The sequence below is a fragment of the Equus asinus genome, chromosome 29 (assembly GCF_041296235.1).
Source record: "Equus asinus isolate D_3611 breed Donkey chromosome 29, EquAss-T2T_v2, whole genome shotgun sequence".
In the NCBI taxonomy this organism is placed as follows: domain Eukaryota; kingdom Metazoa; phylum Chordata; class Mammalia; order Perissodactyla; family Equidae; genus Equus; species Equus asinus.
The window spans coordinates 31,133,995-31,151,950 of NC_091818.1; the positions used below are offsets into that span (position 1 = coordinate 31,133,995).

At 42.4% G+C, this 17,956-nt stretch overlaps 1 protein-coding gene across 3 annotated transcripts in view; it reads left to right on the forward strand.

Annotated features, from left to right (window-relative positions):
• Positions 1-17,956, forward strand: part of RSU1 (Ras suppressor protein 1) — a 308,922-nt gene that overhangs the window by 33,587 nt on the left and 257,379 nt on the right. For all 3 annotated transcript variants that reach the window (XR_011499323.1, XM_014841718.3, XM_044762148.2), the window contains exons 4-7: positions 9,484-9,604; positions 15,605-15,723; positions 17,347-17,429; positions 17,702-17,816. Coding sequence is in view for 2 of the 3 variants with exons in the window: in XM_014841718.3 (XP_014697204.1) it covers positions 9,484-9,604; positions 15,605-15,723; positions 17,347-17,429; positions 17,702-17,816 (438 nt within the window). In the remaining variant the exon portion in view is untranslated. The remainder of the gene's footprint in view (positions 1-9,483; positions 9,605-15,604; positions 15,724-17,346; positions 17,430-17,701; positions 17,817-17,956) is intronic.

Sequence of the window (17,956 nt, forward strand, 5' to 3'; positions counted from 1 at the left end):
TTGTCAATCAGCTTAATAGGACAAACCACCATTTGGGGATAGTATTGACCACTAGTTAGCAAACTTATCACCCTCCTTTTCAGTTACTTTCAACCTGAACCCTCTCATCTAAATTTTCGCTGTTCCTTTAGCCTTTTTCTCCTGTCTGTGTACTCTCTGTTCTGATCACCTGATTCTTCTCTGAGTGCCTGCTCCTTTCTGCATATCTTGCTCATCCTTCAAAAAGTTGAGGTGAATTCTCACCTTTCTCCTTTCCAGCCAACTGAACCAGTGCTGCATGGAAAATAAAGGATCAGGCACCCCACAGCTCATTAGACTCTGAAGGACCACACCCCAGATGCACCATGACTTCGGTGCGGAGGGAAGGAGGGAAGAGACCTAGCGTTCATTGACGCCCTACTCTGTACCTGGTGGAAGCAACAGGCTGAAAGTAGTCAAGTAACTAGAGCTGGAAGGTGGTGGGGCTTAGGGCTTCCAGGCCTCTGTGCTCGCTGTTCCTGTGCCCATGATGCGTGTGTACGGTTCAGACGTCCCACTCAGGTGGATCAAGAGCTCCCTGGATGAAGCATTCCCATGGCTCTGGGTCTTGACTTGTTCACGTGGAAAAGCAGGGAGAATTCCTAAAGTTAAAAGACAGAGTTGTTATTGTTGGTGGGGGGAGGATATCAAAGCTGCTGTGTGGATTTTGTGGATTTTTCTAGAGTGGGCATCTCCCCCACCTTTGTCTGTCTTCCTTTCCTCTTTCCTTTCCTTCCTTCCTTTCTTCTCTTCTTGCCTCTTTCCCTTCCTTCCTTCCTTCCTTCCTTCTCTTCCTCTCTCCTTCCCTTCCTTCCTTCCTTATGTAATTACTCCCTTCCTCAGCATGGACACCTAAGGTGAGGAAGGAAGAGAAGCACCCCAGTGTGGCCTCTTGCTGAAGTCATTCTTCATTGTAAAAGAAGACATGAACTATTGGCAAGCATGTTTTGTGTGTGCGTGAGAATTCGACTTGTCTACTGTATCCCTCTTAGTGTTAATGATGGAGGATTGAGAGTGTGTATGCATAAAATATATTATAATGATATTTGTTTGTTTAAGAGCCTAGAGAACTCTTTTTATGACTCTGAGCTTGCATTCTCCATTGATTGATTGAAGGTTTTTCAAGTTTCTCCTTTGCCTTCGTGCCCTTCACGGGGTTTTGGAACTTCTTAGCATTTTTCCCCGAGGAGCCTCTGTCCTTCTCTTGCCCGTCACTAGATATCTCTTCCTCCCAGACCATGGAATGCCACTGCCTTTCCTCTTAGTCCTGCCTCTCTAATCCAGGGCCCAAATTACACCTCTTTATTGAGGGATTGGCTTGCTGGTGGTATAGCCCCTCGGTGCTGGTGTGTAGTTTAGAAGGTGTGTTCCCGTAAGAACTCAGGGTTTTGGAATCCTGAGGACCGTGTTGACCATTCCATGGTTCCCTCTGGGAGGTTAATACAAGATTCAGAATTAACTAAGTTTTGCATCCTCAGAGGAGAAGAAATCCGTGCTTGTCAGCTTTTTAGATTTGTTTGGCTGTGTGTACACACTTTTTATAGCCCAGGGACATATATTTTTGCATATTTGACTTTATACTATAAAATCTACCCTACTGCTTGCTTGTAACTTTTTTCCCCTAATTTTTGTATAATTTATTATTCTCATTGCTGCTGAAAGAGTAGGACCTTTTTTTTTTTTTTTTTGCAGTGAATTGAGTCAAGGATATTTTTGCTTAGTAAAATTACTTAAACTGCAGAATCTTAAGGAGGCCCATAACAGAATACAATAAGTGTGTACTTCTAGGTGTGGGTAATACTGGTGTTTTGGTTTGTTTTTTTTTTTTTTTGCTGAGGAAGATTGTCCCTGAGCTAACAGCTCTGCCATTCTTCCCCTACTTTGTATGTGGGATGCTGCCACAGCATGGCTAGATGAGTGGTGGATAGGTCTGCACCCAGGATCTGAACCCACAGACCCTGGGCTGCTGAAGCAGAGTGTGCGAACTTGACCACTACACCACCAGGCCAGCTCCTAAATACTGTTGATTAACTGAAAGTATTGTCATTTATAAAGCTAATAATATTGGAGGGGTGTTGGCCTTTACTGCTTGAGTGTTTAGATATTTTGCTATTTTATTTTGCTTTGAGAAACATGTAGATCCTTTTAAATGAGAATTTGCTTCACTGTTTCATAAACTTTATGTTTTTAAATAATCATAACTACTGTAATTCAATGTTCTAATAGCTCCTTTGGGGGAGATCCCATAAAGCCTGTAAAGCTAGTTATCATTAGTCTACTTTTGAACTTCAAATTTTTATGCTAAGATATAATTAGTTCATTATCCACCTTGTGTTTTTGGCCAGAAAACAAAAGTCATTAATCACTCTAAGTACAAATGACCTTTTTTTGCATATAAAATTCTGAAGAATGTAATTATTTGTATGCGAGAGTGAAGAGATTCTTCCGTACACATAATCATTAAAATGAGATTCGGGACTATGATTCCTAATTTGCTGGAAGAATTGGCATCTGTATAATTAGTCTAGACATCGCCTCTGTGGTATGAATAGACTAATGTCTTCCAGCCATTGTAGCTGAGGATTCAAAGGGCTGTCCTTTTACTCTGACCAAGAATGCTCCAAGTCATGTTTCAGTGACAGTCGTGCATCGCTTAATGACGGGGACATGTTCTGAGAAAGGCGTCGCTAGGTAATCCTGTTGTTGTGCGAACATCACAGAGTGTGCGTATGCAAACCTGGATGGTACAGCCTGCCACACAGCTAGGCTGTATGGCACTGCTCTTACTGGACCACTGAGGTGTATGAGCTCCGTCGTTGACTGGAACGTCGTTATGCGGCACAGGGACTATAGTTCCTGTTAATTTGGCTTCTTCCCGTCTTCTCTCATTCAGGCCAGAGGGGGATGGTTGTTGTCCAGTATCGTAATCTTCAAATATTGGGGCAAAGAAATGTTTGCTTTCAACATTAACTCCTAAGTGGTCTCCCCACCCCCCACTCTATGTAGAATGAATAATCTCACTCATTTTCACGTATTTTCACGTTTTTTGCGATTTTTCTAGGAACTTTGTTGTAGCGCTGTAACTTAGGAATCTAGATAACTGGGCTCATTTTAATATCTTCTACCATCCTTTTATCCTTCTCTGTTAAAGACATTTTTTAAAGCAGCAGAAGCACATAAACATCTGACCAGGCATTTGCATTTGTTACGGCAACAGACAAAAATCTCTTGTTTTTAACATAAATGTGTCAGGTTTGGGGAAGCAGTGCTATTCGATTTATTTTGCTTTGCTTTATCCCGTGTGGTATCCTCGGGCATTGTTTGGTCCCAGGGTCAGTGGGACTTTGGAGTCACTGCGCATGGGCATGAGACAGTAGTGTTTCACCCCTTGCAGGAGGGACGTGCCCACCTCTGGGCCGTGTACCAGTCTTTGCCCTCATTCTAGCTAGCTGGTTCCCAGCAAGTACCAGCCCTGAGACTCCCTCTTCTTGCACTTGGAGTGGTTCGCAGTCCATCCCACATTTCCCATAAAGGAGGCAGTGGCCGAGCCATGGATTCAGTTTTTCAAAGAGGCGTGTGAGCAGGGTCCCCTGACTTTCCATCCCTAGCCTAGTGCCTCTCCTTTGCAGGACTCACCAGAGCTGTCGGCAGTCTGGATGCTTCTGCAGAAGTTGTTGGGCACAGTGTCGTTCTAACTGCTCAGAAGTTTGGTAGAGGTGGCGGATAGAGTTCACCTCCGGATTTCATGCCAGTGCTCATGATGAAATCCTACATGTGTTTCGAGCAGCTTCTGGCTTCCCAGCGGCCGTGGGCGGATACATGGTGCAGGGTCTACGACTACCCTTTTGTAGCTGAAGAGGACCCGGCTGTTGGTGCCCACCATATGGCTCTAAAGACCAATGCATGACCCACCGGCTCTTCCGTGGGCAGCCTGCAGGCGAGCTCCTGACCTTATGTTTTGCGTGGTGCCTGCTGCTCCCAGAGCCTGTCACTCGTCACAGTTTTCTTTCTTTGCCTCAGGGGCCACACAGTGCTTTTGCTCAAAAAGCCTCCGGATCGGCTGCAGCCCAGCTGGTCTGTACTGTCGCTGCCACCCAGCATTCTACAGTTAGGCCTCAGTGTTTCGAAGGCCAGACATATAGCAAGTGGCATCTCTTCACATGACCATCCTTGGGCACGATGGAGTTGCTGCCAAGTGACTTAATTCGATGAACTGGGGAATTCAGTACTTTTTCCCCTTGAATGTTGTTCACACTACTTCATACTGTTTTCACCATAAAGATCTGTGTGGGGAAGCAGAAGTTGATGGGAAATGGTTTGATTGCAGCCCCCAGGTTGGGTGGATTAGATATCTAGAGTGTCTCTTTATTTTTTCACTTTTTATCAACCCCCAGCCTCAGTGGCTCACTGAGGTGACAGAGGAGTCTTAATTTGGAGCAGATTAATTATTATGATCTTGATCAGCGTTATTGTGTGGGGTAAGGGACATATGTATTGGAGTAATGATTTTAATGTCACCAATGAATTAAAAGTCTTCTGAGTCAAAATATGATCCCCAGACCAGCAGCATCAGCATCCCCTGGGAACTTGCTGGAAATGCACATTCCCAGGCCCCACCCCAAAGCTACTGAATCAGGAACGCTGAGGTACCCCCTCCTTTGTTTTAACAATCGCTCTGGTAATTCTGATGTATGGAAGGTTTGAGACCCTTTGCTCTAGAGCAGCACGACCCAGTACTTTCTGGAGTGGAAGGATTCTTCTCTGTGCTGTCCAGTATGGTAGCCACTGGCCACATGTGACTGTCGAGCCCTTGAAATGTGGATAGTGTGACCAAGTGACTGAATTATTAATTTGACTTAATTTCGACTCATCTAGATTTAAATTTATTATTTTTTTCTCTTTTAATACCTTCATCCACTTCCCCCACTTCCCACCCACCGCCTCTGGTAACCACAAGTCTGATCTCCTTTTCTATGAGTTTGTTTGTTTTTTTTTTTTTAGATCCTCATATAAGCAAGATCATCCAATATTTGTCTTTCTCTGTCTGACTTATTTCACTTAGCAGAATGTCCTCAAGGTCCAGCCATGTTGTCGCAAATGGCAGTTTCCTTCTTTTTTATGACTGAATAATATTCCATTGTATGTGCGTGTGTGAATACATATACACAGACACACGTGTCACGTTTTCTTTATCCATTCATCTATTGATGGAACTTAGGTTGTTTCCATGTCTTGGCTACTGTAAATAATGCTGGGGTGAATGTAGGGGTGCAGCTATCTCTTGGAAATAATGATTGTATTACCATTAGATAAATAGCCAGAAGTGGGATTCCTGGATCATGTTGTAGTTCTATTTTTAATTTTTTGAGGAACCTCCATACTGTTATCTATAACGGCTGTCCCAATTTACATCCCCAGTCTAGATTTAAAGGTAAATCGTCACATGTAACTAGTGACTGCACATTGCCCAGCCCAGCCTCAGAGCATGCCCTGCTGTTTATTATTGTGAGGATAAACTCCTAAAATGCTTTAAAAATAAGTTCTTGGTTGTAGAATTACTAATTTTAGATCCCAGGATCAGATGCTCCTGGAGTGAAGCTCCCGTTGCTGTAACAGTAGTTTATTCAGGCTCTTCTGTTGGGGGAGCTGGGGAGCTGTCGCTAGCTAGTGGGGGGCACATATTCTTGAGGGTGATGTTGATTTTGTGAATACGCTCCAGCTTGTGCAGTGCGTGGTAGCTATGCCTCTGGTAAATACAACTGATGAGGACGGATAATGTCCTTTGAAAAGGAGTCAAGCTGTTGCTCAGGAATAGAGCTGGGTCAGCTGGGTCTTGGTGTCAGGACTGTGGTCTGTCTGCTGTGTCCAGAGTGTTTTCTGAGCCTTCCTGCCCGAGGGAGCTTTTTAAAGAAACATTCATGTAGAAGATTAGGCGAGTTGGCTTCTTGGCCCCCACTGCTGAGCCCCCCATGGACTTTGGGCTTCTTGTTGTGGAAGTGTCCAGAGACTGTGCTGGGGCTGACTGCTGAGTGGGGCTGGCACGCTGTGCTCAGATAGACGAAACTCTAGAATAACACTCAGGTTCTTAGATTTAGGAGGGCTTAGAGGGAAAGAGAGCCCTGCTGGGCTTGTTAGTTGGAATTGTTATAAATGCCCGAAGATACACTTTGAGTCCAGTCTCTGTTCTCATAGTTCCTGGCATGACCACATTTTGTCACTTCTTCCAAAACACAGTCGAAGCTCTGGGCCAAGAGCATCCCCAGTGGTCATCAGATCTTGTAACTGGAGCAGAAGGGGGCATTTTAGGAGTCAGGGAACACCTGACTGTGGTTAGGGATCTTGCTCGCACATCTAGCAACTGAAGTCTCAAAATGAAAGCGGCCGTCATTGACAGAAAATGATGCTCAATTCTCTGTCACCAGCAAAGTTCTGCGTGACTGAGCTTCCTAATTGAGGGCCCCATTTGTTGCATTATTTAAATTCATGTCGTTGATTTTCATAATCCAGCTCTTCTTAGAATCATAGAATGTTAAAGCCAGGCAGAAGAGAATTTAGAAATGATCCTAGTCCAGCCTTTTCATTCTACACTCGCAGCCCAGAGAGGTTGTGAGTTGAGTGAGGACACACAGCGAGTTAGGGCCAAGTCAGGGGAGGCCAGAGCCAGCCCGAGAGGACCAGGCCAGGATTCCTGTGTTCGTACATCACACCGCCCCTCTGTTTCCTTTCTGTGCTCAGCTCCTTGTTGTCTGTAGACCAGATGTGTACAGCTGGGGTCACAGAATCTGGACAGATTAATGGAAAGGAACATTTCAAAGGTGTAGTAAGAATTATAATCCTCACTGTTTAGTTATTTTATAAAATACTTCTTCTTGCTAACCTGTCACATACATGTCTTGAAAAATTCTACCAGGATGTTTTGGCTGGCGACAGAATGCCGCTTACCTTTTCATATTAGCTAAACTTGTTCATGCCTTGTATATATATGATTTAGGTATTGCACAACTCATATTGTTAACTGGGGATGTTTTTGGACAGTGTTTTGGGGGATTAGTTTGTTTTCCAAGCAGTAGACCTGTTTCCATTTCTCAACTCTGATACTCTTTCCTTTGTAACTAACTTTCTTTAAATTGCATGCCTCTCTTACTTTATCTCAAAAATACTGAAATGCTAGATGCTGGAAGTATGGAGCTGTGCACGTAATAAACATTCTCTAAATACTGGTTGAAAGACTGAATATTATCCTATCCAGACTGGTCTGAAAGTTAATTTCTTTGATTTTTACTATGGCCAGGGGGAAAAATGCTATAGTTTAAGGAGACTATTAGCTGTGTAATTTTTTTCCCCTCTAGCTTGAATGGAGTCTTAAACAAAAAGATTCACACGTGTCCGAAAAGGCTGCGAGAGGTTTAGTAAATTGAATGTGGGGTTATTGTTTGTGTCCACAAAACGAAGCCCTAAATCACATTTAGCATAATTTGTGGCTTTAAATTGGACTGATTTAGCAAGGAGAGTGAAATAATCTCTCATCCTGTCAAAAGGGCGATACCTTCAGACCAGGGTTTAATTGCATTGGCAAAGTAACTTTGGGAAAGCAGCAGTAATTCTGGCTGCATTATTCTTGGTTTGTGGCTAAATTGAGATCATCATTTTCTCCAGGTTGCACTAACTTTCTGTATTGCTCTTCAAACTAATCAGATGAATGCAGAGGGAGAAGCTTAGTGGTAGCTGGAGGGTGAACGGGAAGGGGTGAGGTCTCCAAGCAGGGTTGTCATCATCTGTAGGGCTGTGCTTCCCACACTTCATGGTTCGGGGATGGGATGGGTGAGCTGCCACTCAGCGACTCAGCAGGCGCAGCCTGACGAATGTCTTCTTGATCCTTTGCACAGAGTGAATACTGTTCATTCACACAGAAGTGTGTTATTGACTACACATTTAAAAATGTGCTTTTGCAGCGAAATTGTCCAGGTAGGGCTCATATGCATTCATGTTGGTATCCAAGAGTACGGTTTCTCTAGGTAATTTCCAGCTGCCTCAATTATCCCATTAAAATCCATCCTTTTATCTCCATCCTCACAACCAGCCACTTCAGTAACTACTCGATGCCTTGCTCATCTTCCTTCTGGACCACTGCCTCTTCCCGAGCGTCTTAGTCCACACTGGTTCGTATTCTTGACACTCCCTTCCTCCAATGAAACCGTTTCCCTTCCCTTTTACCAAGCATTCCCACTAAAAGAAATCAGGTCATTGCTACTTTAAGACATTTTATAAAGCTGAGAATGACGACTCAGAACTCTTGTGGACAGCGTGCTGTCCTCTTTACTTTTGTCCCCCTGGGAGTTACACACTGGACTTCTTGGAATGGCTATCTCCTTGAATATTTTAGATGTCTGGAATTTTATGTACACCTTTGTAATGGTTCTCAGCAAAGCTGCTCCCAGGTATTCCCAGTCTTCTGAAGCAGGCCCTGGAGGGGGCTGGGGTATGGGAGCTAAAGGTACTGGCATAAGACAGGACACTTCCTTGGGCTCCACTCAAGGCCCGTGTCAGTGGTTTCAGTTACCTGGATAGTCTTGGTGTTAGAGTTGACATGAACTGTGGACAAGCTCATGGCCAATAACAAATCTTTGTAGAAGGACTGAATCAGCGATGGGGATGGGTGAAGTACCATCTGTTGAACGTCCTTCTGTACCAATTGAGAGTTAGTACTTGTGGGGTAAAGATGCCTTTGGCTTTTAAATTGGTATTTGCAAGTAGAGACTCCAAGGAAGGAGGAAACTTTCAGGCCCCCAGTGGTTTATTTTCACCTCTGATCTGCATACTAGTATTCCTATCATGCCACTGAGTTGGTTTTTCATTTTTCTATATAATAACAGTGCATTGATCTGTTACTAATCTGATGTAACCTCTATGTGTGTGTGTATGTGTGTGTATTGATCAAGGTGCAAAGGCCAGAAGCCAAAATCAGAAAGTGGATAGGTTGAATATTTCATCATTTAAAGTTGAACTTAAATTGTTGTGATTTAGTGCAGTGTGAATAGAGCAGCTCTTCAGATGTCCAATTATTGAAACAGATTGATGAATGTATCATGACTCGGGAAGGGTCATGGGGTTTACTTTCTTCTGGTGGAGCTGCGAGAAAGCCAAAAGGAAGAAAACAGTTGCACTTACTAGACATTATAGGACAATTACACAAGTATATATGCTTTGTAATATTCACTTATAGGCTGTGGTTGGCTCAGAAATTCTCTTTTGCCCTTTGAAGAATCATTTCCGTTTCTACTCGGAGGTGAGTTTACTACCTAAGGAAAACCTCCAAAACATAAGCAAGCTCTAGACGTGAATTAGATGGTCATATTGGAGTTTCAGCTCTCTCTCATGTGAAAAGAAAAACAAGATGTGTTGTTGGCATTCCCTGTGTGAGGAGGCAGGTTCCCGCATTCACGCTCAGCGTTTTTGTTTCCCTAGCTGTGCCAGCAAACATAGCAGAACTGAAGAATTTGGAAGTGTTGAACTTTTTTAATAACCAGATCGAGGAGCTGCCCACACAGATCAGCAGCCTTCAAAAACTCAAACACCTGAATCTCGGGTGAGTCTTGGGGGAGGAGGAGAAGGGAAAAGAAGGAGAGAGCGGAAGAGGAGTGTGGTCTGTGGGTGAGGGCGGGGGCGCCATTTGGATTACTGCCTTGGAGGAGCTGGTTTCTAATTTCTCTTTTACGTTTTAGGTTTTTTAAAAAAGTTTTGTTGTTTTAATACATCCTTTCTATTGGCCTACATTAGCCCATATCTATTTGAGAGCTAATCGAGAAGCTAATTGTTGGCGCAATAAGGGAGTTTTTTTTACTGTATTTTGTTTCCAATAAAATTTTATTTCAGTTATGTTGACCAGGAAGGGACTTACTGGCATAACATTAACTGTTCAGACCAGTTGGAATATGGTCGATTTTTCTCTCTGTATTAAATAGAAATAATTCACAAAGCACCTTTCTTCTATGGAGGGAAGGGTTCCTTTCCTAACACTTCTTCACTGATTCTTGTAATTCTTTTGTATGGTTGAGAGGTTATAGTCCTGTGTCTTTCTTGATACAAAAGTGAAGAGAGGAGTTTGGACTCAGCTGAGGTTGGAGAACCAGGTAGCAGTGAATATTAATAATACCATATATTGCTTTGCAGTTTTCAGAGTCTTCTTGCCAGTATTTGACCCTCTCAACAATGATGGGTGGGGGGAGGGCGGAGCTTGTTGCTTTCATTTCATGGAATGGAAGCCAAGCCCTTTCTGGGAGGTTAAAGAACTTGCTCTGATTGCCCCTGAGGCTAGTGACCAAGCTGGACAGAAAACCCCGTTGTCTTGGATCCATGCCCTCTCCATCACATCCCACAGATGCCACCAGAAGTTGGGCTTCTGAATTCCAGCTTCCTTGTTATAGCTGTTAAATGAAACTGCTCACTCTTGCTTCATCCTCTTTGGGAAGTAGTATATTCATTAAATTATAGCCATGAAATGCTCTTGTTAAGTTAGTGGTTTACATGGAGTGGCAATAGACGCTGGCCAGCTATTTATCGACTTCTTAGGAATCCATCATGAAAAAAAAAAATCTCATTCCAGGAATGATTTTTAGTTCCTTTTTTGCATGGGGAGTTTGGGTGGATACCCTATTTTCTCTTTCTTTTTTTGTTTTTGAGGAAGATCAACCCTGAGCTAACATCCATGCCCATCTTCCTCTACTGTGTATGTGGGATGCCTCCCATGGCATGGCTTGATAAGTGGTGCCATGTCTGCACCCAGGATCTGAACCGTTGAACCCCACACTGCCGAAGCGGAACATGTGAACTTAACTGCTGCGCCACCTGGCCGGCCCTGATACCTTATTTTGATGTATACTCTGGTTAAGAGACAATCTTTGTAAGATCCATCAGCATTCTTTTTCCTAATGTCTAAGGGGAAGTAGAGTTTAAAGGAGGGGAAATATCACTTTAGATCATATGGCTTTTTCTACTACAAGTAGTGGAGACTGTATACCCATCTGGCAAAGCAGAAAAGAAAGGATCCTGCATTTATATCTTTGTTTTGAAAATTATTAAGTCTTAATGTTTAATTTACATGTAAGAAATAAGCTAAAACTAGGCATATATACTAGATGTATAAAACTAGGTATGTTCTTACTGTTAATTTCTTCATCATTTATTAAATGAGTTATTATTTATGTATAAGGTGCTTGGAACAGTGCCTGGCACATAGTAACCAGTACATAAGTGTTACCTATTATTATCATCATTGTTTTATTTACTCATTTATTTCTTGACCATGTAAGTGCCAGTTCTGCATCAGGAAGCTTGCTGGCGTTGGGGATCAGAGGTGAAAGTCACATCCCCTGGCCTTCAGTGTGGAGGCAGAGCCAGCTATAAATGAACAGTGACAGCATTCAGTTTGGTCACTGATGTGTGGAAGTTGTTGAACGGCAGTGGGAGAGAAGGACAAGGAGCCTGTTAGACCACAGATGAGACTCTCGGAAGGGTTCCTACAGAGGGTAGCATTTGAGCTGAGACTTGATGCATGAGAAGGAATTTCTCAACCTCACAAGTAGAGGGAAGACATCTCAGTTTGTGAGAATGACATATTTAAAAGCTCGGAGCACTGCATGTTCCAGGAATTGCAAGTTCCTGGTGTTGCTGAGCATAACATGTGAGGCAGGGAGTGGTAAGATAGGAGGTGAGGCCAGACAGAGAAGCACAAATGTCTTCTCTTCCTTTAATGAGCGTTTCTTGAGCTCCCAACTGTGCGCCTGGCTCTGTTCTCAGTATTGGCCATCCTGCCCTTAAGGAGCGTACATCACGGTTGGGGACACAGGCTAAAAACTAATAAATGTCTATAAAGGCACGGAGTCGACATGCTAGTGAAGGCTCTTGTATGTCATTTGAAAGAGCTCCGATTTTATCCTGCTGACCATGTAGGACTTTGCACAGTGGAGTAGCGGTGTGAGATGAGGTCAGATTTTCATATGAAAGGTCATGTGGAGGAGAGGTTGGACAGGAGGTCAGGAGACCCGTAAGATGCTAGGTTAGCGTTCCTGGTGGACTAAGGCAGTGATAGTGGAGGCAGGGGAGGGTTTTATATGAGAACTCTATAGGAGGTAAAACTGGGAAGACAGTAACTATGGGATGGGACAATCCCTGGATGTCTGTCGGGGGCAGCTGCAATAGAGATGGAGATGGAGACAGCTTCAGGAAGAAGATGATCAGCTCAGGCTTGTTCAGCTGGGTTCGAGGTGGCTTAGGACAAAGTTTTAAACTTTCCTTTTTGATTGAATGCATCTTAGTTGCCTCTTTGTCGTCTTCGGAGCTGTTCACATCTTTGGCTCTTGGTGCTTTATTGATTGTGTACAGCTTTCTGTATTTAATTACAAAGCTGCATAGATAGGGTGGTCAAAGTTGGAGCAAAATTCTTAGTTCTTTGGGAAAGGAATTGACATGGGTTTCAGTAAGGGATACTTCTGTCCTCAAGTGGCATAAAGAATTACACCTGCACAGCCCTGTTTAAGGCAAGTCACAGAGAGAGGACTCTGTAGAACAAGCAGCCGGAATAAAAACATACACAGGAGACCCTACAGCAGAGCAGTTAGGCCACGCGTATGCATGATCCAAACAGCATATCCTCTTAGAAGTTGCTTTCACAGCTTTATATAGTATTTGCTGTTTATTCTGTTGATTACCAAGACCTGAAAGAACTTTTTGGCCATCTGAATAAATAAAGGAAAGTTTAATTATGTTATTAATTCTTTAAATGTGGTTCATCTTAGTTACTTTGCAAAAATGTAAAGTCATATTTAGGCTTACGTGTTGGTAATTATTACTTTATAGGATATAGTGAGATTTGGGATGATAAACCATGTCCAACTCTTCTGGAATAGCTTTTGACCTAGCAGGATGCCGGAGCTCATCTCGTGAACACTTGGAAGTTTTCACCAAGCAAAGGGTTAAATGTTCGTGGATTTGGATTTTGTTTGTGGGTTTCTGGGGTTTTTTTTTTTTGCTAAATGTGTGAGCAGGTGGAGGTGAGAGACATTTTTGCCTTTAGCCAAGGAGGTCTTATTGAAGCAAGAGTTGCCCAAGAGGATGTCCAGAGATCAAAAGGTTCCAAAAGGGAAGCATTAGATTGGGTCTTCCCAGCTTTTGAAAAAGAGAAGGAAAAAAGATGCTGAACAGCCTTTGACTATCTGTTTTATACATTGCTCCATCATATGCAGGCATTTTCCCATTTCCAGTCACATTTGAAAAATGTTCATTGGTGAACAGAAGAATTTATACCATTTGGCATGGTTGAGCCATGAGCTGCTTTATCTTGAAACACCTGGAGTGATCGGAGAGTAAGCCGGTGTGCTGCAGATAGGAAAGCCTTTCCTGATAGTTCAGGCTCTCCACCGTGGTCTTCTCCTAATGTGAGCTTGCCTGTTTGAGGCTGGGTCAAAATCTCTAACTTCCTGAAAAATAATTGTAGTTATACCTATCATTTCTTGAGAACGTACTTGTAAGTCACAAGTTGTGTCAGATGCTTCACATGTTTTCTTTCTCCTTCTCCTGGTGATCCTGCTAGGAAGCTGTTGGTATCCTCATTTTACAGTTGAAGAAATTGAGCCTCAGAGAAGCTGAGTAACTTCCCCAAGGTCATCCAGCTAGCTGGACTTCTAACCGGCCTCTGTTCTTCCACTTCCCCTCCTTTAACCTCTCATGGAATCCTTGAGTGCCAGCATTCTTGGAGGGGGCCCTGGGAATAGATGCCCCACATGTGTAGATGTTGATGGATGTTAGCACCCACTGTAGGGGAAGCCAGCGCCTGTTACCTGTCCTTCTGCAGAGAGATGTGCTGTCTGCTGGTGTGCATGTGCTGGTGTCAAGAGAAACAGCCAGTAGTCCCTGCAGCTCCTTGCATCATTTGTAGCTGGGACTGTGTCAGCACTGCTTCCAGACCTCCAGCAGCATTGAAGTTAGAGCTGTCTTTCTGCCTGCGGGTTAGTGGGCCCACTGCCATCACTACTATGTCACCTGCATGGAGGCTCTGCCGCGTTCCTAACACGCTGGCGGGATTGGTTTATTGCTCAAGAAGAAAGAGAACCTGCAATTTAGTAGACTTTTGCCATTTCCTGTACCTCATGTTTCAAAAGTGTACTTCTGTCTTTGGAGAGAAGAAAGTTATCGGTGATTTGCAGAAATGGGAAACTTAGAGCAACATGTAAAGAAAGAAGCACCTGCTGTATACTTCTGTGCTTTTCTCACCATCTCTGATTTTTCCTTTGGTTTACTCAGAATCCTTGCGCTGGAGTCCAGGGATTGGGGCTGCTCTGGCCTCCGTGAGCGCTAGGTGCTCTCAGACACCTGTCACCTCATCCGTGCAGTCAGAAGTCCTTGGTACTTACCTTCTCTTGGCCTGTTTCTTCCTCTCAGCATTAGAGAGATAATTGTAAGCACTGTCCTGCCTGTGTTACACAATAGTTTTGGTGACCCAGGTGGAATACTTGACATAAGTGTGCTTCACAGATTGTGAATTCGCAGATATATCAGTTGTTGTCATTACAATAAATTGTCATGGAGGTTATTTTGCTGAGGGTGAGGTTACCCTAGGACTTCATACCCATCAAGAGGTGGCAATCACTTTTCTCTTGGCTTCTGTCTCTGCTCTGAGCTGTTTCTTATGAGGCCTGGTTGGTGCGTGTGGACAGGGTTGTATCTAGTAGGAGAAGGATCGATGTCTAGAATTATTTTTAGTGTCACAGTCCCTCCCACCTTTCAGTATCTGTCAGCCTGTATTAGATTTTTTTTAAAATTATGTTTGTCAGCTTTTAAGTATGCTCAAAGGGAACTGCATTAAGAAAAATAAGGATCTTGAAGAAAATAATAAAAGATAGTAATAGACAATTTCCCTTCGATTTCATTGGCAATATATATGTATTTTATTTTCACTTGTGGTGAAATACATATAACATAAAATTTACCATTTTACCCATTTTAAGTGTACAATTCCGTAGTGTTAAGTATATTTACATCATTGTGCAGCCGTATCTCCAGAAGTTTCTCATCACACACAGCTCTATATCCACTAAACAACTTCCCGTTTCCCCCTCCCTCAGCCCCTGGCAACCACCTTTCTCCTGGGAGATAATTTTGAATGTTAGTAGTTGCACAAAAAGTTACTTTTTTTTTTCCCGTTGGGAGGAATAAGTAAAGCAAAAAATCTGAAAACTGTCAGCTTAGATTGTATCTTTGGAGCTCTTATTATTGCTCATTCATAAGGAAGTTTTTCTCTAGAAGGACAGATGTTTTGTGATGATTTCAGTTTCTATGTAAAACAATGATTGAGCATCACCATTGGAGAAAATGACAACTAAGACATTTTCAACTGTTTGCCGAACATACAGATTCTCTGACCAAAATTACTAGGTTGGTTAAAATAACATGAAGTGATTATAGAATTATGGCCTCTTTTAAGCTTTCAGCCTCTCGCCTGTGGCTCTTGGGTCTGTGGAGATCTGAATGTTCTGTCTGAATATATGTTTTGTGTGTGACATCTTGCATTTTTTTTTTTCCCCAACAACAGCATGAACAGACTTAACACTTTGCCTCGCGGGTTTGGCTCCCTCCCGGCTCTCGAGGTCCTTGATCTGACTTACAACAACTTGAATGAAAGTTCTCTTCCTGGAAACTTCTTCTACCTGAGTAAGAAACTTTTAATTCTATAAATCTCCTTAAAACAGTCCTTTGCGTTCTAAAAGGGAAATTTATTTGCCGGGGCCCAAACTCCCAGAGAAATTATTGGAATCTATATTTTTTTCTTCACAGATTCCTTTTGAGTATTCCTCCATAGCTCAGCAGTATGTATATATGATATATAGTTACCTGACACCATTGTGCTGGAGTAGACTTGGTAATGTCATATTAACTTTCCAGGACAGATTATGTACCTAAATGAGGTCAAGTCTCATATTTAGCTAAGGAACTTGGCTTTCGTTTTAAAGAATGTGGAAAAAAAAATAAAAATAAAAAACCAAAACATGTGGCCTCTCCTGTTGCTTTTATAGGCTGTTTACCCAAGCATTTTCTAAAAATATCCTTTAATAAACTCTCACAGAATTTTAAAAATTTCCAGCCATAATTCTTGTTTTAGGCCTTTAAAAAAGTACTCTTATTGATAATAGTCTATATTGTCTAATATACAAACATTAAGAAATTGTTAGTCGCAGATGGACACCGTTTATCCTTTTATACGCAAGCAGATTTCTTGCTGCAGATGCTCATAAAAATTAGGAAAAACGGAATTTTCTGAGAACTCCTGAAATATTTAGGAAAGAGTTGTTTTCCTTCAGTGAGAGTTCTGCTTTTCCAAATAGTGACATACATGGCATCTAGGAGTTCTGAATTTTCTGAGCTAGTCTCTAAAATTTCATTTTTTACCTTATCTAGACTCTTCTCTCAGACTTTCTCGAGCACCTGAAACCAACTCTAAAATATTTTCTGGGGCCATGGAAGCAATTGTTTCTATTACGTATGTTAACATACAGTTCTGTCAAGTTTTAAAACATTGGACTATAGTTAAATGTCAACAAACCAAACATGCATCAGATTATACTCCTCCTTTTTGGTTGAGGATAAAAAGATGGTTTAGGATTTTTAGCCTTCAGTAGTTTGGGTTCATGGTATTGTGTTATTTTGTGAACAAATCTGATTACTGATATTCTGTCTAAGTTAGGGTTTTCTTTATTTTTTAAACTCCATGTCATTATTTTAGCCCCTTTGTCTTCGTTTATTTTTGTCATTAAGGCTATAGAAACAAGTAATAATAATATAGCCTGATTGTGGAAACAATGAAATAGTGATTGTGGCCTTCATCACCAGAAAGCCTTTTAGTTGTTTCTTTCTTTTTAACATAGTTGCATTTACGTGAAAGAGCCCTTTTACACTAAGTACTGATATAAATGACACAGTGGTTTTCTTTGTTTTACTTTGGATGCAAATCAAGCCATAAATGTGATTCGGAAGTAATAGGAGAAAAGTAGCTATCTTTTCTGAAAGCGTATTGCGACTCCGTGCCAGAAACTGCTGGTCCCCAGTTGTTAATTGTGTCAGTCCTCTTGGATATAGCTGTTTTCCTGAACACACCAGCCCCACAATAAGCCAGTAAATCTAAGTTTGACCTGCTTGTTATTATCGTGAGCCCTAGGTATGTCACTGGCTTTTCACCAAGCCAAGGTTATTAATCAAAGCTGACTCCCTTGTATTGATCAGACCTCAAATGGTTGGGTTCCATGCCACCCTGTTTATATATTGCTGTTTAATTTGCAGCCACCCTGCGTGCACTCTATCTAAGTGACAACGATTTTGAAATCCTGCCTCCAGATATTGGGAAGCTCACAAAGTTGCAGATAGTAAGTAATTTATCTAAATTCTCAGAAAATCAATTCGCTTCTGCAGCCCTTGTAGGAGCAGAATCAAGTCAATTTGAGCAGGAGTGTGGTTTGTTTTGCAGGAATAAACCACTACTCCTGAAACTGTTTCTTGTTCATCTCCAGACACTTGTAAATAAATTGGAAGGATTGAGCCTTGTAAGAAGAGAGGGCACGAAAGAGGACAAGAGTTTCTGTTGAGCACCTCTTGGTGTGAAAATTGTTTTGACAACTCCTTGTTTTCTTATATTTAGCTCAGCCTTAGGGATAACGACCTGATCTCGCTGCCTAAGGAAATCGGGGAGCTTACTCAGCTCAAGGAACTCCACATTCAGGGGAACCGCCTGACCGTCCTGCCCCCAGAACTAGGTAAGGTTGCTGATGAATGATCTGAGTTCTGGGTTTAGTTAATAATGATGATCCAGATGCTGCAATTCTGCACAACCCTCTCTCGTCTTCTTGGCAAATCTCCTCCACCGAGGCACCCAATTCTGATCATTTCTAGTAGC